At 36.2% G+C, this 17,999-nt stretch overlaps 2 protein-coding genes across 2 annotated transcripts; both read left to right on the top strand.

The window, feature by feature from the left end:
• The first annotated feature begins 915 nt into the window (after positions 1-915).
• On the top strand, positions 916-6,003 carry LOC140345004 (probable phospholipid-transporting ATPase IM). Its single transcript, XM_072432178.1, has 5 exons — positions 916-1,175; positions 1,946-2,191; positions 2,764-2,902; positions 3,957-4,087; positions 5,330-6,003. Exons 1-5 carry the CDS (start codon positions 1,158-1,160, stop codon positions 5,609-5,611), a joined length of 816 nt encoding a protein of 271 aa, XP_072288279.1. The 5' UTR covers positions 916-1,157; the 3' UTR covers positions 5,612-6,003.
• A 3,839-nt stretch (positions 6,004-9,842) lies between these two features.
• On the top strand, positions 9,843-16,629 carry LOC140345003 (probable phospholipid-transporting ATPase IM; the record flags this gene model as incomplete). Its single annotated transcript, XM_072432176.1, is given in 5 exon segments — positions 9,843-9,926; positions 10,709-10,954; positions 11,527-11,665; positions 12,720-12,850; positions 14,093-16,629. Coding segments are annotated over 5 exon segments (882 nt in total), but the record flags the coding sequence as incomplete, so codon positions are not given.
• Positions 16,630-17,999: the final 1,370 nt, after the last annotated feature.

Raw genomic sequence — 17,999 nt, 5'->3', positions numbered from 1 at the left:
GGGGCAGTTCGCATGACTTGCAGAAAAAAATCTTTTGCTGTTCTGCAGCATCTTGTAACTCTTCAATGTGATTTTCTTTGTAGGATGTGAATGACCAAGACAAACTGCAGTTGTTTTTTTACTTTATTTTTGCATATTGAATCACAGCTTGCTCCACAAGTTAATGTCTAGGCTCCATAAAGTTTTTTTTGTTTTTTGTTGGGTGAAATCACAGTGGGGTTTTTTTACAGTAACTGACACCACTCTGCCTAATAATATGTGGAGACAAACATCTGTCCTAATTGCATTTAATAAAATAATGTACCTGTTCCGACTTACATACAAATTAAACTTAATAACAAACCTACAGTCCTTATCTGGTATATAACCGGGTGTCATTGTGGGTGATTAGGATGGCAAAATTATTCCAAATTATCATTGATAACATTTCAAAAATTGTTGCCAATCATCATCATAAGTATTGAAGAATTCAGTGTGTGTATGTCCTTATTACTTGGTGGTCAAGTGGTCAATCAGACTTTTTTTATTCATAGTGTTTTTTTTATATAAATTTTAGTGTAACAAATGAGAGTCTTTGGAGAGGCAAGAACTTCCATTGAGGTCCAATTGTTACCACAAAGAAAACATTTAATATATATATGCAATATTTCACAATTACTTGAATAAAATATATGTATGTATTGTATGTATTATTAAATATAATGTAAAAATCATAATTTTATCAGCTCATTGGCCTTCCCAAATTTCAGATATGTCATTATAACAAGACAAAGAATTCGACCGGTTACAGCTATATAGAACAGAGGTTCAAGTTAGTGCAGCACAGGGTCATAGCAAACATCATAGTGTTTATTCACTTTACAATGGTGGAAGCCGAGAAATATAACTTGGTTTAAAAAGAAAGACTTGGGGGGGGGGGGTTCTTCCTCAACTAAACCAAAGAGACAAATCACACGTATACACAGAAACTACAAAGGTTAGTTGTACAGTGTGCAAAGTTAGATGTGCATTTGACATACATGACAATGTTCACTTAATTTAAAAATAACTTATTAACTCCTTTTTTTATTCTTCTTTTTTTCCTTTTACAGACAGTCTATGACCAGTGGTTTATTACACTTTTTAATATTGTATATACATCACTTCCTGTCCTAGCAATGGGGCTGTTTGATCAGGTATGATATTATATGACTTACAATATACCTGTGTTTCTACCTATCACAAGATGATTATCTTGACTTCATGGTAAAGCTCCGCCTACTACCATCCCCCATAACCAGTGATTGGTAATTTCTGGCTACTGATAAACTTTCATTGAACAGCGGAAAACCAGTTTCAGAGCATCCACTTTTGTCTTCTCTTAGGGGGGGCTTTTACATTAAAGAGAAAAAAAACCTGTAATTTTGTTGTAGTTACTGCATGAATTTGAGTATAAACTGATCCAAATAAATCCTACATTGACTCAAGTATAAAGCCTAGGGCACAAAATGTTGCTGCTAACAATAAAAAAAAGAATCAACAGAAATTCCAATAAAATTAATGAGAATGAATACATCACAGGAGTGTGTAAAAAAATGAAAATCACACGGTTATGATAGGTCATTTGCTCCTAAAAGATCCTTTTTTCATTATTGTTGTCCTCCAGTAGATGATGCTGTGGCCCTATGTAAAGTGTGTAACAAACTAATATTGTCTCAGGCAGTAAGAATTTAGTATTCTGTTTACATAAAGGCAACACATCATCAAGTAGTGTGACCTGAGTATAAACCAAGTTCCTTTTTTTAATGGCATTTTCATGTTAAAAACAAATCTCGGTTTATACTTGAATATATATGGTATTTATAGTTATACATAAAGGTATATATAAAGTTTCTCTTTAAAAGAAATCTGCCTTCTGTAGAATATGTTCACTCAATAATTTGGTTCAATGTGATTTTCCTTGTAGGATGTGAATGAACAAAATTGCATGGACTACACTAAACTCTATGAGCCTGGCCAGCTAAATCTGTTATTCAACAAGCGAAGATTTTTTATCTGTGTATTACATGGGATTTACACCTCCTTTGCCCTGTTCTTTATACCTTTTGGTGCATTTTTTAATACAGCTGGAGAGGATGGAAAGCACATAGCAGACTATCAGTCTTTTGCTGTCACTGTTGCTACAAGTCTAGTAATAGTTGTTAGCGTCCAGGTAATGTATTTTGTCTGTAACATTTTAACAAAAGCAAACCAGATGGCTCCCATCACTCTTTATGGCCTTTCTTCACTGTCTGCCTGGGTCTCTCTCACAGGTCTTTGTGCAATATATGTCCTCCATCAGAGACCCTCATAGATGTACAAAATATTCAGTGAGGTCCCGTGAACACCAGATGCCATCAGCTTTATTGACACTAATTGCTTGGTGCTGGTGGTTGTCATTAAAGTGATGTATATTCTTACAGTTTTAACAACTACTAGGCGGTAGAGGAATCCGATATTCAAACTTTATTGTCTAATTTCAAGCCTTTTTTTATTTTTAAGTAATAGATTGTTGATATATATACTGTATATAGCATTGTATGTATTTATCTAGAAGAGCAATGTAAAAAAGGCAAAAATGTCTTTATAGGAATAGCACTTTTTTAAGTTGATTTATTGATATATCACATTTCTGTAGTAAAGTTGGTCCCTTCCTTATTGTTGCCTTGACCGAAATACTTTAACTGCGGTTATAACTTTGTAACATGCATATCAAATTAATTACTGAGAGTTCCTGTGTTGCAGATTGGCCTGGACACCAGCTATTGGACCGCTATTAACCATTTCTTTATTTGGGGTAGTCTTGCTGTGTATTTTTCTATCCTATTTGCCATGCATGGAGATGGGATTTTTAGTTTTTTCCCCAGTCATTTCCCTTTTGTGGGTAAGTGTAGTTTTTGTTTCTAGCATACACAATTTTAAAGGTACAGTAATTATTGTAGTAATAAAAAGAATAGGATTGTTTGGATAAACAGAAAAGGGCAGGCGTTTCCATCTTATCACTTGAACATCTTGTGTCCAGGTTGACTTATAAGTGAGGTAGTCATCCCAAGCCCCCCTCTTCAGAGCCATGTTTAGGAGGGCTTTTTGTCGTTGGATTTTGTCCACATGAGATGTTTGAAAGAATTGGAATCCAAATAATGAAAGGAGTAGGGCAGGGACAGTGCAGCCTGAATGAATGGGCTAGAATACCCTGAAACTGAAAGGCAGACTTCTGACATGCTGCTTTTAATACATGCTGTGAGAAACTAACAATGTTCAGTGAAATCAGAATAAGCAGTTTCAGGACTGGAGAGAAACCTATACAACTCTGCAAGATGGATGGTAGAGATGGAGTTTAGTTTCAATTAATAATATAAAAACATTACGCCTTATTAAGTGAGCCCAAAAATTCAGTTTTCTTCAAAGAGGAACAGGCTTACGTGTGAGAAAATTGTAAACTATATAAACTGATATAAAGGAAACATTGACCCTATAACCTAATGTCAGAATGTGTTTTTCATGAGTGACCAGACAGACTAAAATCCTAATTCGTCTAATACTCACATAAAGACTTTAGTTGGGAAGCTGGTGCCTGGCCTACCCACTTCTGTACATAGGTGTTGGTCAGTGAGGTATCAAAATATTGGATCAATAAATAATGCAAACAGGCCATGGCCAAAAAATACCAAAAATAGAGAAAGTACCTATTTAATTTATTTATTTGTAGTGAGATGAATACCTGAGAGTCTAACACCCTTAGCTTGATCTCAGACATGTAAGTAAACTGCCAGGGTGATGCATTCACTTTTGAATTTTCTTAAAACAACAACTTTAAACAATACAAGTTTTGCCACATTTAAACAAATCTATTTTTTTTTAATACACACAAAATAGACATCTGCTTTAATTTTCCTGATGACCTAAATCAATAGTTACTTCTTCCATTTTATCAACAGGAAATGCCAGAAATTCCCTAAATCAGAAGAGTGTTTGGCTTGTGATATTCCTGACCACTGTGATTTGTGTCATGCCTGTGTTGACTTACCGCTTCCTGAAAGTTGATCTGAGTCCTACACTAAGTGATAAGGTAATGCAGCAAGGTTGTGTTCTTCAGATACATCATGATGAATGCCCTGGACTGTTCCCATATTAAATCCTGTAACAGGACATCCTTATACTACTAAGTATATATGTGTTATATGTTAACATTTACTATAATTTGTTAACCCAGAAATACTCTAGAAAAGTGTAGTGTATCACAAAAGGTCATCATCATCTAAAAATGGCGGGAGCTGAGTTTTACACTAGGACCTAGTAGCCTTTCCACAGTAAAAATCATGTATGATGCCCCACACTAGGTATATTGGGCTCTATTTAATAAAGCTATTCAAGGCTGCAGAGGATACACTTTCATCAGTGAAGCTGGGTGATCCAGTAAACTTGGAATGGATCTGGTCCAGAATTCAAAACATTTGCTAGCAAATAGCAAATGTCTTTGACGAAATCCATTCCATGTTTGCTGGATCACTCAGGTTCAGTGATGAAAGTGTATCCTCTCAAGCCTTGGAGAGCTTTAATAAATCAGGCCCAATACATCAACCTTTTGGGGTTGATTTACTAAAGAGTTTAGGCCATTCACTTAGCATGTTTGTTTGAGCTGTTATTTAAAATTTTCTGACATTACCTCTTGTTTATTAATCATTGGGGCTGCTTTTCTTCCAAGGTATTCAATTAGCAAAGTGAGTTATCTCTGTGCAAGGGATAAGGTGAAGCTCTGCCGATTTTAGCCATTAATTTGTCGCAAAGTACATTTTCAACACATTTACTAAGCTTGTTGAATTTTATAACTCGGTGAACGGCTCAAACGTTTAGTAAATCAGCCCCAATAGGTTGATGTATTGGGTCTGAATAATTAAAGCTCTCCAGGGCTGGAGAGGATACACTTTCAGCAGTGAAGCTGGGTGATGCAGCAAACCTGGATTGGTTGTCCTAAAAGCAATCTGCTATTTGTTAGCAAGTGTTTTCAATCCTGGACCAGATCCATTCCAGGTTTGCTCTATCACCAAGCTTCACTGCTGAAAGTGTATTCTCTCCAGGAGAGCTTTAATAAATCAGGCCTATTGTGTCAAATTATTCTTTGTTTTACAATACAATATACATTTTGCATCAAAGAAGTAATAAAAATGTTAAAATGCCTTATTATAAAGTTGTAAAATCATTGGTTTAATATCTAAACAAAATAGCTGAAAATACTGAAGGCAAGCCTTACATACTGAGTGTAGTTTTGAAATTACAAAGATTTGATTAGTCTTGTTTGTTTTTCTTTAAGGTTCGATATTTGCAGCAGGCTAAGAAGAAACGGAAACCCCTTGCAAACCGGATGCGTCGGGTACACAGAACTAGTTCTAGAAGATCAGGTTACGCCTTTGCTCACCAGGAAGGCTATGGTGAACTTATTACATCTGGTAAAAATATGCGATTAAATGTCCCCCAATCCTCTTCCAGCTTAGCAAGAACAATGCTGAGCAGCACAAGCTGGATAGAAAATCTCCGAAAGAAAACTGCAGAGAATTTTAATAGCTTCAGCAGTGAAAAATCTTCAAAATTATGAAGATTGGATCAATCATTTTTTTTCTTTTTTAACCTTTAGCTGTGGCCATAATTTTGCACTGTACGGAGATAATTTATGTCTTCTGAAAGTAATTCATCTTTAATTGGCAAAGTGCTGGATTGTAAAATCATTTTGACATCATCATTATGCTGTTTATGAACAGAATTTGTTCACAAGCACCCTGACCTTTCCAAGTACTGCTGAGGAGTCACCATAACCGAACATTGGTGGAACACCATACTGTGATAAAGAACAATAACACAGCACTGTAGACTTGTTGCTTCTGACCAACAGCTGTTCAGATACTGAATGTCCCCAGCATTTGGGTTATGATCATATATGCATCACAATGTTTTGGGTTTTTTTAGATTTATAAATGTACACTAACTGTACACTTTTAGCTGGGTTTTTTCTTTTCTTTTTTTGTAAAACTAATAAGTTGTATTCCAAGTGTCTAGCATACTCCAGAGAAGTATATTTATTTAATATTCCAGATGCCTTCCTGAAGGCAAGATGATCTTCTCCCGATAATGCTGCTACAAATGGTTTTCATTGAAGGATTGAATTCTATGAAAGCAGAATGCCCGGTTTATAGCCGGCAATGGACATTTATGTATTTTCTGTAGCTTACTGCCTATTGTATACTTATGTAAAATAGATATCCCTTTAGAGAGCAATACATATCTTTGGTATGGCCAGTGTTTAGTGTGTGCTTTAAGATAGAGTATATGTTTCACATTTGTTGAGAGTAGGACGTAAAAACATTCCTTAAACTATAAGATGAATGTCTATTATACATTTTTAGCCTTTTCAGCATTATGAATGTGAAAACAGGTGCCCTGAATACATCAGGTGTTTTAGTGGCTCAGATTGAGCTGGACATTTGTAGAACCAAGGACTTGTGCACTTAATGGCCTTTCTTCCACAATGATATCTGTTCCTTCTTAACAGGAATTCAGAATAGACGCCAATGATCTCTGTGAAATAGCTAAACTCATCTGCTCAACCTTCAGTTAAAAATGGATATGGGGGAATGGCCCATTAATCTAAGTAATTCATTTGTTACATTCTTTTGTCTGACATCTCTCTTTCACTTGCCTGCTTAAAACGAGGGTTCAGATACTGCATATCAGTCACTGGTGTCTGTGTGAGGCCTCTACCTATGCTCCAATCCTGGAGCTATCATTGAATGGAAGAGGGACAGAGGGTATGAATTTTTGACTTGCCAACTTTTTCTTTTACTTGCTTGAAGATGAAACAAGAATGTTTTATTGGCTTGAACTTTGTTCTCATGTAATTTATATTGCCTGATTAACTTTTATAGTTGCAGATTGACCTTATCTCTATTTTGAATTTCTGGATTACCTAAAAAAACCTTATCAATGAAGCCATGTACTCAGGGGAGATATCAATTTATACAGTTTTACAGGCCTGTATGAATTTTTCAATATGCCTGTTCCCTTTAATAGAGGAGTGAACTAAACAAATATACACCAAGCCCTACATCATCTCTAAGAAAAAAAATAATCTGAAAAATGTAGGCACTTGTAAAGTCATGACATGACTTGCAAAGTCAAGATTCAGAGCTTAAAATGCCAAATCACGGTTTTCAAAAAAAAATACATCTTAGGAATTTTAGCCCGAGCACACACAATGGTGCTCAAACATTACATTACATTAGGTTTAATTTGTGTGAAAGACAACACTGCTATTGTGCCTGGTAAAATCCATGAAGAATATAGTTTTTCAGAAAAACAGTAACAGTGGAGATAAAATATGATTACTAATATAGGCTTGCTCATAGAGCTGGGAACAGCAGTCCATGAACGGATTCCAGTATTTGACACGTGTTGCCAGCTGCCCAGCTTCTGCACTGGTTCTTAATAAACCAGAATTCAAAACTTCACAGCAGGCAGCAGGCATTCCCTATGGGCAGCCACAGGTGACACAATAAATGTAATAACTCAGCCACCATTGCAGTTCACGGGTGTAAAGCAGTAGTAACTGCACCACAACCTCACCAGCTCGCTGAGCAATCCCTAACACCAATAGCCATAGTGTATATATTTTAAATACATAGATTTGTGAAGCCCCAAAGATAAGTTTTGTACTCATCACCTGCTTCTGTAGCCACGTGCTACCAATATTCATTATGATTGATTGACACAAGGATGCATGTTGAAGTTACAAAGTGAATTTTCACTATGCAAGAGGATGTTCACTTGGTGCATGTAGTGAAAACTCACTTTGCAAAAATACCCAATCACAGGCCAATAAAATTGGCTTTTACTGGACTGGATAATTTAAGTCAGTATATCTTTAAAATATTCACTGCGCTGAAAGTTAAATTTTACTTTTGCTACTCCTTCACAAAATGCATTGCCTAGTTCAATATTATTTCCACCTGTTTGATTCTTTCTTGTAGTTTGTGTGTAGACATTTTGTCTGTTATTTACTTTGACCCTTTGTTTGATTTCACTGATCTATTGTTGCATATCATGGTTTTGACATAATGTTTACAATTACCTGAATTTTTGTGAAGCAGCCAGATTGCAGTCACTTAGGAAAATAAAATCTTTTTCTTGATTTTATCGTTTTCATATGAAACATCTGGTCGTTTCTTTATGTTTAAAGTGCAGGATAAAAGGTGGGAATGTTGATTTCAAGGTTTACAAAATGTTAAGCTATAGATTTTGAAAAATAGATTCAGGCAGTTTGTTTGAACGTTGGCTATCGCAGAACTGACATGGAGTATAGAGAAGATCCTAAAGTGTAAGTCCACTCTTCTGGTTTAAAACTTCTCTCAGATTTGTATTGCTGTCTGTGTCCCTCCTGGGGGGATAAACCCTCTTAATTTGCCTGGCTGAATAACTTTTGTCACTGGCACAGTGGGGGGAGGTTATTGCAGAAATGTTTTGGAGGCCATCTGTGGCATTAACAGCTATGAAGGATTGGATTATCTCAATTATCTCTTGTAAAAAGCCCCCCCTTAAAACAAAACTTGATGGGGAATTAACTCTTCTCTATTCCATCTTAAAAATGTTTTGAATACAGGTAGTTCCCGATATACGGATGTCTCCTAGATACGAATGGGGCTTCCCTGCTCGTTCGTGTGCAGGACGGTGGTTTGATTGGGGGGGGGGCAGTTCGCATGACTTGCAGAAAAAAATCTTTTGCTGTTCTGCAGCATCTTGTAACTCTTCAATGTGATTTTCTTTGTAGGATGTGAATGACCAAGACAAACTGCAGTTGTTTTTTTACTTTATTTTTGCATATTGAATCACAGCTTGCTCCACAAGTTAATGTCTAGGCTCCATAAAGTTTTTTTTGTTTTTTGTTGGGGTGAAATCACAGTGGGGTTTTTTTACAGTAACTGACACCACTCTGCCTAATAATATGTGGAGACAAACATCTGTCCTAATTGCATTTAATAAAATAATGTACCTGTTCCGACTTACATACAAATTAAACTTAATAACAAACCTACAGTCCTTATCTGGTATATAACCGGGTGTCATTGTGGGTGATTAGGATGGCAAAATTATTCCAAATTATCATTGATAACATTTCAAAAATTGTTGCCAATCATCATCATAAGTATTGAAGAATTCAGTGTGTGTATGTCCTTATTACTTGGTGGTCAAGTGGTCAATCAGACTTTTTTTATTCATAGTGTTTTTTTTATATAAATTTTAGTGTAACAAATGAGAGTCTTTGGAGAGGCAAGAACTTCCATTGAGGTCCAATTGTTACCACAAAGAAAACATTTAATATATATATGCAATATTTCACAATTACTTGAATAAAATATATGTATGTATTGTATGTATTATTAAATATAATGTAAAAATCATAATTTTATCAGCTCATTGGCCTTCCCAAATTTCAGATATGTCATTATAACAAGACAAAAAATTCGACCGGTTACAGCTATATAGAACAGAGGTTCAAGTTAGTGCAGCACAGGGTCATAGCAAACATCATAGTGTTTATTCACTTTACAATGGTGGAAGCCGAGAAATATAACTTGGTTTAAAAAGAAAGACTTGGGGGGGGGGGGTTCTTCCTCAACTAAACCAAAGAGACAAATCACACGTATACACAGAAACTACAAAGGTTAGTTGTACAGTGTGCAAAGTTAGATGTGCATTTGACATACATGACAATGTTCACTTAATTTAAAAATAACTTATTAACTCCTTTTTTTATTCTTCTTTTTTTCCTTTTACAGACAGTCTATGACCAGTGGTTTATTACACTTTTTAATATTGTATATACATCACTTCCTGTCCTAGCAATGGGGCTGTTTGATCAGGTATGATATTATATGACTTACAATATACCTGTGTTTCTACCTATCACAAGATGATTATCTTGACTTCATGGTAAAGCTCCGCCTACTACCATCCCCCATAACCAGTGATTGGTAATTTCTGGCTACTGATAAACTTTCATTGAACAGCGGAAAACCAGTTTCAGAGCATCCACTTTTGTCTTCTCTTAGGGGGGGCTTTTACATTAAAGAGAAAAAAAACCTGTAATTTTGTTGTAGTTACTGCATGAATTTGAGTATAAACTGATCCAAATAAATCCTACATTGACTCAAGTATAAAGCCTAGGGCACAAAATGTTGCTGCTAACAATAAAAAAAGAATCAACAGAAATTCCAATAAAATTAATGAGAATGAATACATCACAGGAGTGTGTAAAAAAATGAAAATCACAAATGAAAATCACACGGTTATGATAGGTCATTTGCTCCTAAAAGATCCTTTTTTCATTATTGTTGTCCTCCAGTAGATGATGCTGTGGCCCTATGTAAAGTGTGTAACAAACTAATATTGTCTCAGGCAGTAAGAATTTAGTATTCTGTTTACATAAAGGCAACACATCATCAAGTAGTGTGACCTGAGTATAAACCAAGTTCCTTTTTTTAATGGCATTTTCATGTTAAAAACAAATCTCGGTTTATACTTGAATATATATGGTATTTATAGTTATACATAAAGGTATATATAAAGTTTCTCTTTAAAAGAAATCTGCCTTCTGTAGAATATGTTCACTCAATAATTTGGTTCAATGTGATTTTCCTTGTAGGATGTGAATGAACAAAATTGCATGGACTACACTAAACTCTATGAGCCTGGCCAGCTAAATCTGTTATTCAACAAGCGAAGATTTTTTATCTGTGTATTACATGGGATTTACACCTCCTTTGCCCTGTTCTTTATACCTTTTGGTGCATTTTTTAATACAGCTGGAGAGGATGGAAAGCACATAGCAGACTATCAGTCTTTTGCTGTCACTGTTGCTACAAGTCTAGTAATAGTTGTTAGCGTCCAGGTAATGTATTTTGTCTGTAACATTTTAACAAAAGCAAACCAGATGGCTCCCATCACTCTTTATGGCCTTTCTTCACTGTCTGCCTGGGTCTCTCTCACAGGTCTTTGTGCAATATATGTCCTCCATCAGAGACCCTCATAGATGTACAAAATATTCAGTGAGGTCCCGTGAACACCAGATGCCATCAGCTTTATTGACACTAATTGCTTGGTGCTGGTGGTTGTCATTAAAGTGATGTATATTCTTACAGTTTTAACAACTACTAGGCGGTAGAGGAATCCGATATTCAAACTTTATTGTCTAATTTCAAGCCTTTTTTTATTTTTAAGTAATAGATTGTTGATATATATACTGTATATAGCATTGTATGTATTTATCTAGAAGAGCAATGTAAAAAAGGCAAAAATGTCTTTATATGAATAGCACTTTTTTAAGTTGATTTATTGATATATCACATTTCTGTAGTAAAGTTGGTCCCTTCCTTATTGTTGCCTTGACCGAAATACTTTAACTGCGGTTATAACTTTGTAACATGCATATCAAATTAATTACTGAGAGTTCCTGTGTTGCAGATTGGCCTGGACACCAGCTATTGGACCGCTATTAACCATTTCTTTATTTGGGGTAGTCTTGCTGTGTATTTTTCTATCCTATTTGCCATGCATGGAGATGGGATTTTTAGTTTTTTCCCCAGTCATTTCCCTTTTGTGGGTAAGTGTAGTTTTTGTTTCTAGCATACACAATTTTAAAGGTACAGTAATTATTGTAGTAATAAAAAGAATAGGATTGTTTGGATAAACAGAAAAGGGCAGGCGTTTCCATCTTATCACTTGAACATCTTGTGTCCAGGTTGACTTATAAGTGAGGTAGTCATCCCAAGCCCCCCTCTTCAGAGCCATGTTTAGGAGGGCTTTTTGTCGTTGGATTTTGTCCACATGAGATGTTTGAAAGAATTGGAATCCAAATAATGAAAGGAGTAGGGCAGGGACAGTGCAGCCTGAATGAATGGGCTAGAATACCCTGAAACTGAAAGGCAGACTTCTGACATGCTGCTTTTAATACATGCTGTGAGAAACTAACAATGTTCAGTGAAATCAGAATAAGCAGTTTCAGGACTGGAGAGAAACCTATACAACTCTGCAAGATGGATGGTAGAGATGGAGTTTAGTTTCAATTAATAATATAAAAACATTACGCCTTATTAAGTGAGCCCAAAAATTCAGTTTTCTTCAAAGAGGAACAGGCTTACGTGTGAGAAAATTGTAAACGATATAAACTGATATAAAGGAAACATTGACCCTATAACCTAATGTCAGAATGTGTTTTTCATGAGTGACCAGACAGACTAAAATCCTAATTTGTCTAATACTCACATAAAGACTTTAGTTGGGAAGCTGGTGCCTGGCCTACCCACTTCTGTACATAGGTGTTGGTCAGTGAGGTATCAAAATATTGGATCAATAAATAATGCAAACAGGCCATGGCCAAAAAATACCAAAAATAGAGAAAGTACCTATTTAATTTATTTATTTGTAGTGAGATGAATACCTGAGAGTCTAACACCCTTAGCTTGATCTCAGACATGTAAGTAAACTGCCAGGGTGATGCATTCACTTTTGAATTTTCTTAAAACAACAACTTTAAACAATACAAGTTTTGCCACATTTAAACAAATCTATTTTTTTTTAATACACACAAAATAGACATCTGCTTTAATTTTCCTGATGACCTAAATCAATAGTTACTTCTTCCATTTTATCAACAGGAAATGCCAGAAATTCCCTAAATCAGAAGAGTGTTTGGCTTGTGATATTCCTGACCACTGTGATTTGTGTCATGCCTGTGTTGACTTACCGCTTCCTGAAAGTTGATCTGAGTCCTACACTAAGTGATAAGGTAATGCAGCAAGGTTGTGTTCTTCAGATACATCATGATGAATGCCCTGGACTGTTCCCATATTAAATCCTGTAACAGGACATCCTTATACTACTAAGTATATATGTGTTATATGTTAACATTTACTATAATTTGTTAACCCAGAAATACTCTAGAAAAGTGTAGTGTATCACAAAAGGTCATCATCATCTAAAAATGGCGGGAGCTGAGTTTTACACTAGGACCTAGTAGCCTTTCCACAGTAAAAATCATGTATGATGCCCCACACTAGGTATATTGGGCTCTATTTAATAAAGCTATTCAAGGCTGCAGAGGATACACTTTCATCAGTGAAGCTGGGTGATCCAGTAAACTTGGAATGGATCTGGTCCAGAATTCAAAACATTTGCTAGCAAATAGCAAATGTCTTTGACGAAATCCATTCCATGTTTGCTGGATCACTCAGGTTCAGTGATGAAAGTGTATCCTCTCAAGCCTTGGAGAGCTTTAATAAATCAGGCCCAATACATCAACCTTTTGGGGTTGATTTACTAAAGAGTTTAGGCCATTCACTTAGCATGTTTGTTTGAGCTGTTATTTAAAATTTTCTGACATTACCTCTTGTTTATTAATCATTGGGGCTGCTTTTCTTCCAAGGTATTCAATTAGCAAAGTGAGTTATCTCTGTGCAAGGGATAAGGTGAAGCTCTGCCGATTTTAGCCATTAATTTGTCGCAAAGTACATTTTCAACACATTTACTAAGCTTGTTGAATTTTATAACTCGGTGAACGGCTCAAACGTTTAGTAAATCAGCCCCAATAGGTTGATGTATTGGGTCTGAATAATTAAAGCTCTCCAGGGCTGGAGAGGATACACTTTCAGCAGTGAAGCTGGGTGATGCAGCAAACCTGGATTGGTTGTCCTAAAAGCAATCTGCTATTTGTTAGCAAGTGTTTTCAATCCTGGACCAGATCCATTCCAGGTTTGCTCTATCACCAAGCTTCACTGCTGAAAGTGTATTCTCTCCAGGAGAGCTTTAATAAATCAGGCCTATTGTGTCAAATTATTCTTTGTTTTACAATACAATATACATTTTGCATCAAAGAAGTAATAAAAATGTTAAAATGCCTTATTATAAAGTTGTAAAATCATTGGTTTAATATCTAAACAAAATAGCTGAAAATACTGAAGGCAAGCCTTACATACTGAGTGTAGTTTTGAAATTACAAAGATTTGATTAGTCTTGTTTGTTTTTCTTTAAGGTTCGATATTTGCAGCAGGCTAAGAAGAAACGGAAACCCCTTGCAAACCGGATGCGTCGGGTACACAGAACTAGTTCTAGAAGATCAGGTTACGCCTTTGCTCACCAGGAAGGCTATGGTGAACTTATTACATCTGGTAAAAATATGCGATTAAATGTCCCCCAATCCTCTTCCAGCTTAGCAAGAACAATGCTGAGCAGCACAAGCTGGATAGAAAATCTCCGAAAGAAAACTGCAGAGAATTTTAATAGCTTCAGCAGTGAAAAATCTTCAAAATTATGAAGATTGGATCAATCATTTTTTTTCTTTTTTAACCTTTAGCTGTGGCCATAATTTTGCACTGTACGGAGATAATTTATGTCTTCTGAAAGTAATTCATCTTTAATTGGCAAAGTGCTGGATTGTAAAATCATTTTGACATCATCATTATGCTGTTTATGAACAGAATTTGTTCACAAGCACCCTGACCTTTCCAAGTACTGCTGAGGAGTCACCATAACCGAACATTGGTGGAACACCATACTGTGATAAAGAACAATAACACAGCACTGTAGACTTGTTGCTTCTGACCAACAGCTGTTCAGATACTGAATGTCCCCAGCATTTGGGTTATGATCATATATGCATCACAATGTTTTGGGTTTTTTTAGATTTATAAATGTACACTAACTGTACACTTTTAGCTGGGTTTTTTCTTTTCTTTTTTTGTAAAACTAATAAGTTGTATTCCAAGTGTCTAGCATACTCCAGAGAAGTATATTTATTTAATATTCCAGATGCCTTCCTGAAGGCAAGATGATCTTCTCCCGATAATGCTGCTACAAATGGTTTTCATTGAAGGATTGAATTCTATGAAAGCAGAATGCCCGGTTTATAGCCGGCAATGGACATTTATGTATTTTCTGTAGCTTACTGCCTATTGTATACTTATGTAAAATAGATATCCCTTTAGAGAGCAATACATATCTTTGGTATGGCCAGTGTTTAGTGTGTGCTTTAAGATAGAGTATATGTTTCACATTTGTTGAGAGTAGGACGTAAAACATTCCTTAAACTATAAGATGAATGTCTATTATACATTTTTAGCCTTTTCAGCATTATGAATGTGAAAACAGGTGCCCTGAATACATCAGGTGTTTTAGTGGCTCAGATTGAGCTGGACATTTGTAGAACCAAGGACTTGTGCACTTAATGGCCTTTCTTCCACAATGATATCTGTTCCTTCTTAACAGGAATTCAGAATAGACGCCAATGATCTCTGTGAAATAGCTAAACTCATCTGCTCAACCTTCAGTTAAAAATGGATATGGGGGAATGGCCCATTAATCTAAGTAATTCATTTGTTACATTCTTTTGTCTGACATCTCTCTTTCACTTGCCTGCTTAAAACGAGGGTTCAGATACTGCATATCAGTCACTGGTGTCTGTGTGAGGCCTCTACCTATGCTCCAATCCTGGAGCTATCATTGAATGGAAGAGGGACAGAGGGTATGAATTTTTGACTTGCCAACTTTTTCTTTTACTTGCTTGAAGATGAAACAAGAATGTTTTATTGGCTTGAACTTTGTTCTCATGTAATTTATATTGCCTGATTAACTTTTATAGTTGCAGATTGACCTTATCTCTATTTTGAATTTCTGGATTACCTAAAAAAACCTTATCAATGAAGCCATGTACTCAGGGGAGATATCAATTTATACAGTTTTACAGGCCTGTATGAATTTTTCAATATGCCTGTTCCCTTTAATAGAGGAGTGAACTAAACAAATATACACCAAGCCCTACATCATCTCTAAGAAAAAAAATAATCTGAAAAATGTAGGCACTTGTAAAGTCATGACATGACTTGCAAAGTCAAGATTCAGAGCTTAAAATGCCAAGTCACGGTTTTCAAAAAAAAATACATCTTAGGAATTTTAGCCCGAGCACACACAATGGTGCTCAAACATTACATTACATTAGGTTTAATTTGTGTGAAAGACAACACTGCTATTGTGCCTGGTAAAATCCATGAAGAATATAGTTTTTCAGAAAAACAGTAACAGTGGAGATAAAATATGATTACTAATATAGGCTTGCTCATAGAGCTGGGAACAGCAGTCCATGAACGGATTCCAGTATTTGACACGTGTTGCCAGCTGCCCAGCTTCTGCACTGGTTCTTAATAAACCAGAATTCAAAACTTCACAGCAGGCAGCAGGCATTCCCTATGGGCAGCCACAGGTGACACAATAAATGTAATAACTCAGCCACCATTGCAGTTCACGGGTGTAAAGCAGTAGTAACTGCACCACAACCTCACCAGCTCGCTGAGCAATCCCTAACACCAATAGCCATAGTGTATATATTTTAAATACATAGATTTGTGAAGCCCCAAAGATAAATTTTGTACTCATCACCTGCTTCTGTAGCCACGTGCTACCAATATTCATTATGATTGATTGACACAAGGATGCATGTTGAAGTTACAAAGTGAATTTTCACTATGCAAGGGGATGTTCACTTGGTGCATGTAGTGAAAACTCACTTTGCAAAAATACCCAATCACAGGCCAATAAAATTGGCTTTTACTGGACTGGATAATTTAAGTCAGTATATCTTTAAAATATTCACTGCGCTGAAAGTTAAATTTTACTTTTGCTACTCCTTCAATAAATCAGCGACATTCGGGCACCAAAGTTCACTGCCACACTGGCACAGAGACTTTGGCATTTTTTACAAAGCGCTGCAGTCTTACCTGATCACTGTGATAGTACATAGTGATCACATGAGGAGCCAACACAATGCATTGGCCTGCAGTTTTGGATAGCGTAGGGGGGTTTAAAAGCCTTTTAGGGTAGTTTTTGACAATCTGTGTACCATTGGGGAAAGCCCCAGAGATGCAACCAGAAGCTAGTGAAAATCTTCCAGAGGAGAGAATTCTCCTCTTCAAAAGCTGTCCCTGAATTCAGTGCCCCTATTGGAAGGTTCTTCCTCACCCTTTGCTTTGGGGACATCTATTAAATGTTTGCTTTATTCTTTTCTTACTTGGTGACAATGGTCACCCATACAAACATAGGAATTTACCCAATGGGGACAGACTGCAATAAAACCTGAACTGAGTGTCTAACCCCTTCCCCACTTTACCCAAAACTCCCAAGAAAAAGGGTTTGCCTGCAGGAACATTGTAAACGGTGAAAATCAGAACAAGAGCTTAGGTCAACCCAAAAAAACTAATATTTAGGATGTTACAAAATTTGCAATAAAATATTTTGTTAACCAAATTTTTGAGGGACCGAGGAAAAGAGATCTTTTAGCTTAAACTCTTGCTCTACCCTGAAGGTCAAACGAAGAAATATTGGTTCCCTTGCTGCTTTATTTGCAATATTGAACAAATTATGGGTCCTGCAGTAGTGATTTCCTTAGTAATGGCTACCACCCATTGATGAAACCAGAAATTACTAGAAATTATCTAATTGCTTTGAGTCCCCAAAAGATACCAGTGATTTGCCAGTAATACCAGTGATTGCCTTTCATGCCATGTTCTTCATTTTTGCATTTCATTCCTTTAGGCAGCTGAGCTCTTTTGAACCCTCTACTTTGAATTCTGTTTTGAGGCTTGTTACGTATTTAGTCAGTACAATATAGAAGCAGAATAATTGTCCTTCCATTAGCACATCCCACTTAGAAAACATGTGGGATCTCGGAGTATTGTTGTCGTCAGTCATTTACCTAAAACAGCGGCAAAAGCTCATACCGCAAGAGACCAAAGCAATGAACTTTCCAGAGAGATCTCCAAAGCATAATTTGTTATGCTTTGTTTATTTGCATACTAGCATGAGGGTGTTGTCTTTCACTTTTTCACCCCAAGATTGTTAACCATCTGCTCCAGCTATGCACAAACACCTGGATCTGCAATGCATTGCGG

Source organism: Pyxicephalus adspersus, unplaced genomic scaffold, assembly GCF_032062135.1.
Source record: "Pyxicephalus adspersus unplaced genomic scaffold, UCB_Pads_2.0 Sca310, whole genome shotgun sequence".
NCBI lineage: Eukaryota > Metazoa > Chordata > Amphibia > Anura > Pyxicephalidae > Pyxicephalus > Pyxicephalus adspersus.
This window is presented reverse-complemented; position numbering and strand designations above follow the sequence as displayed.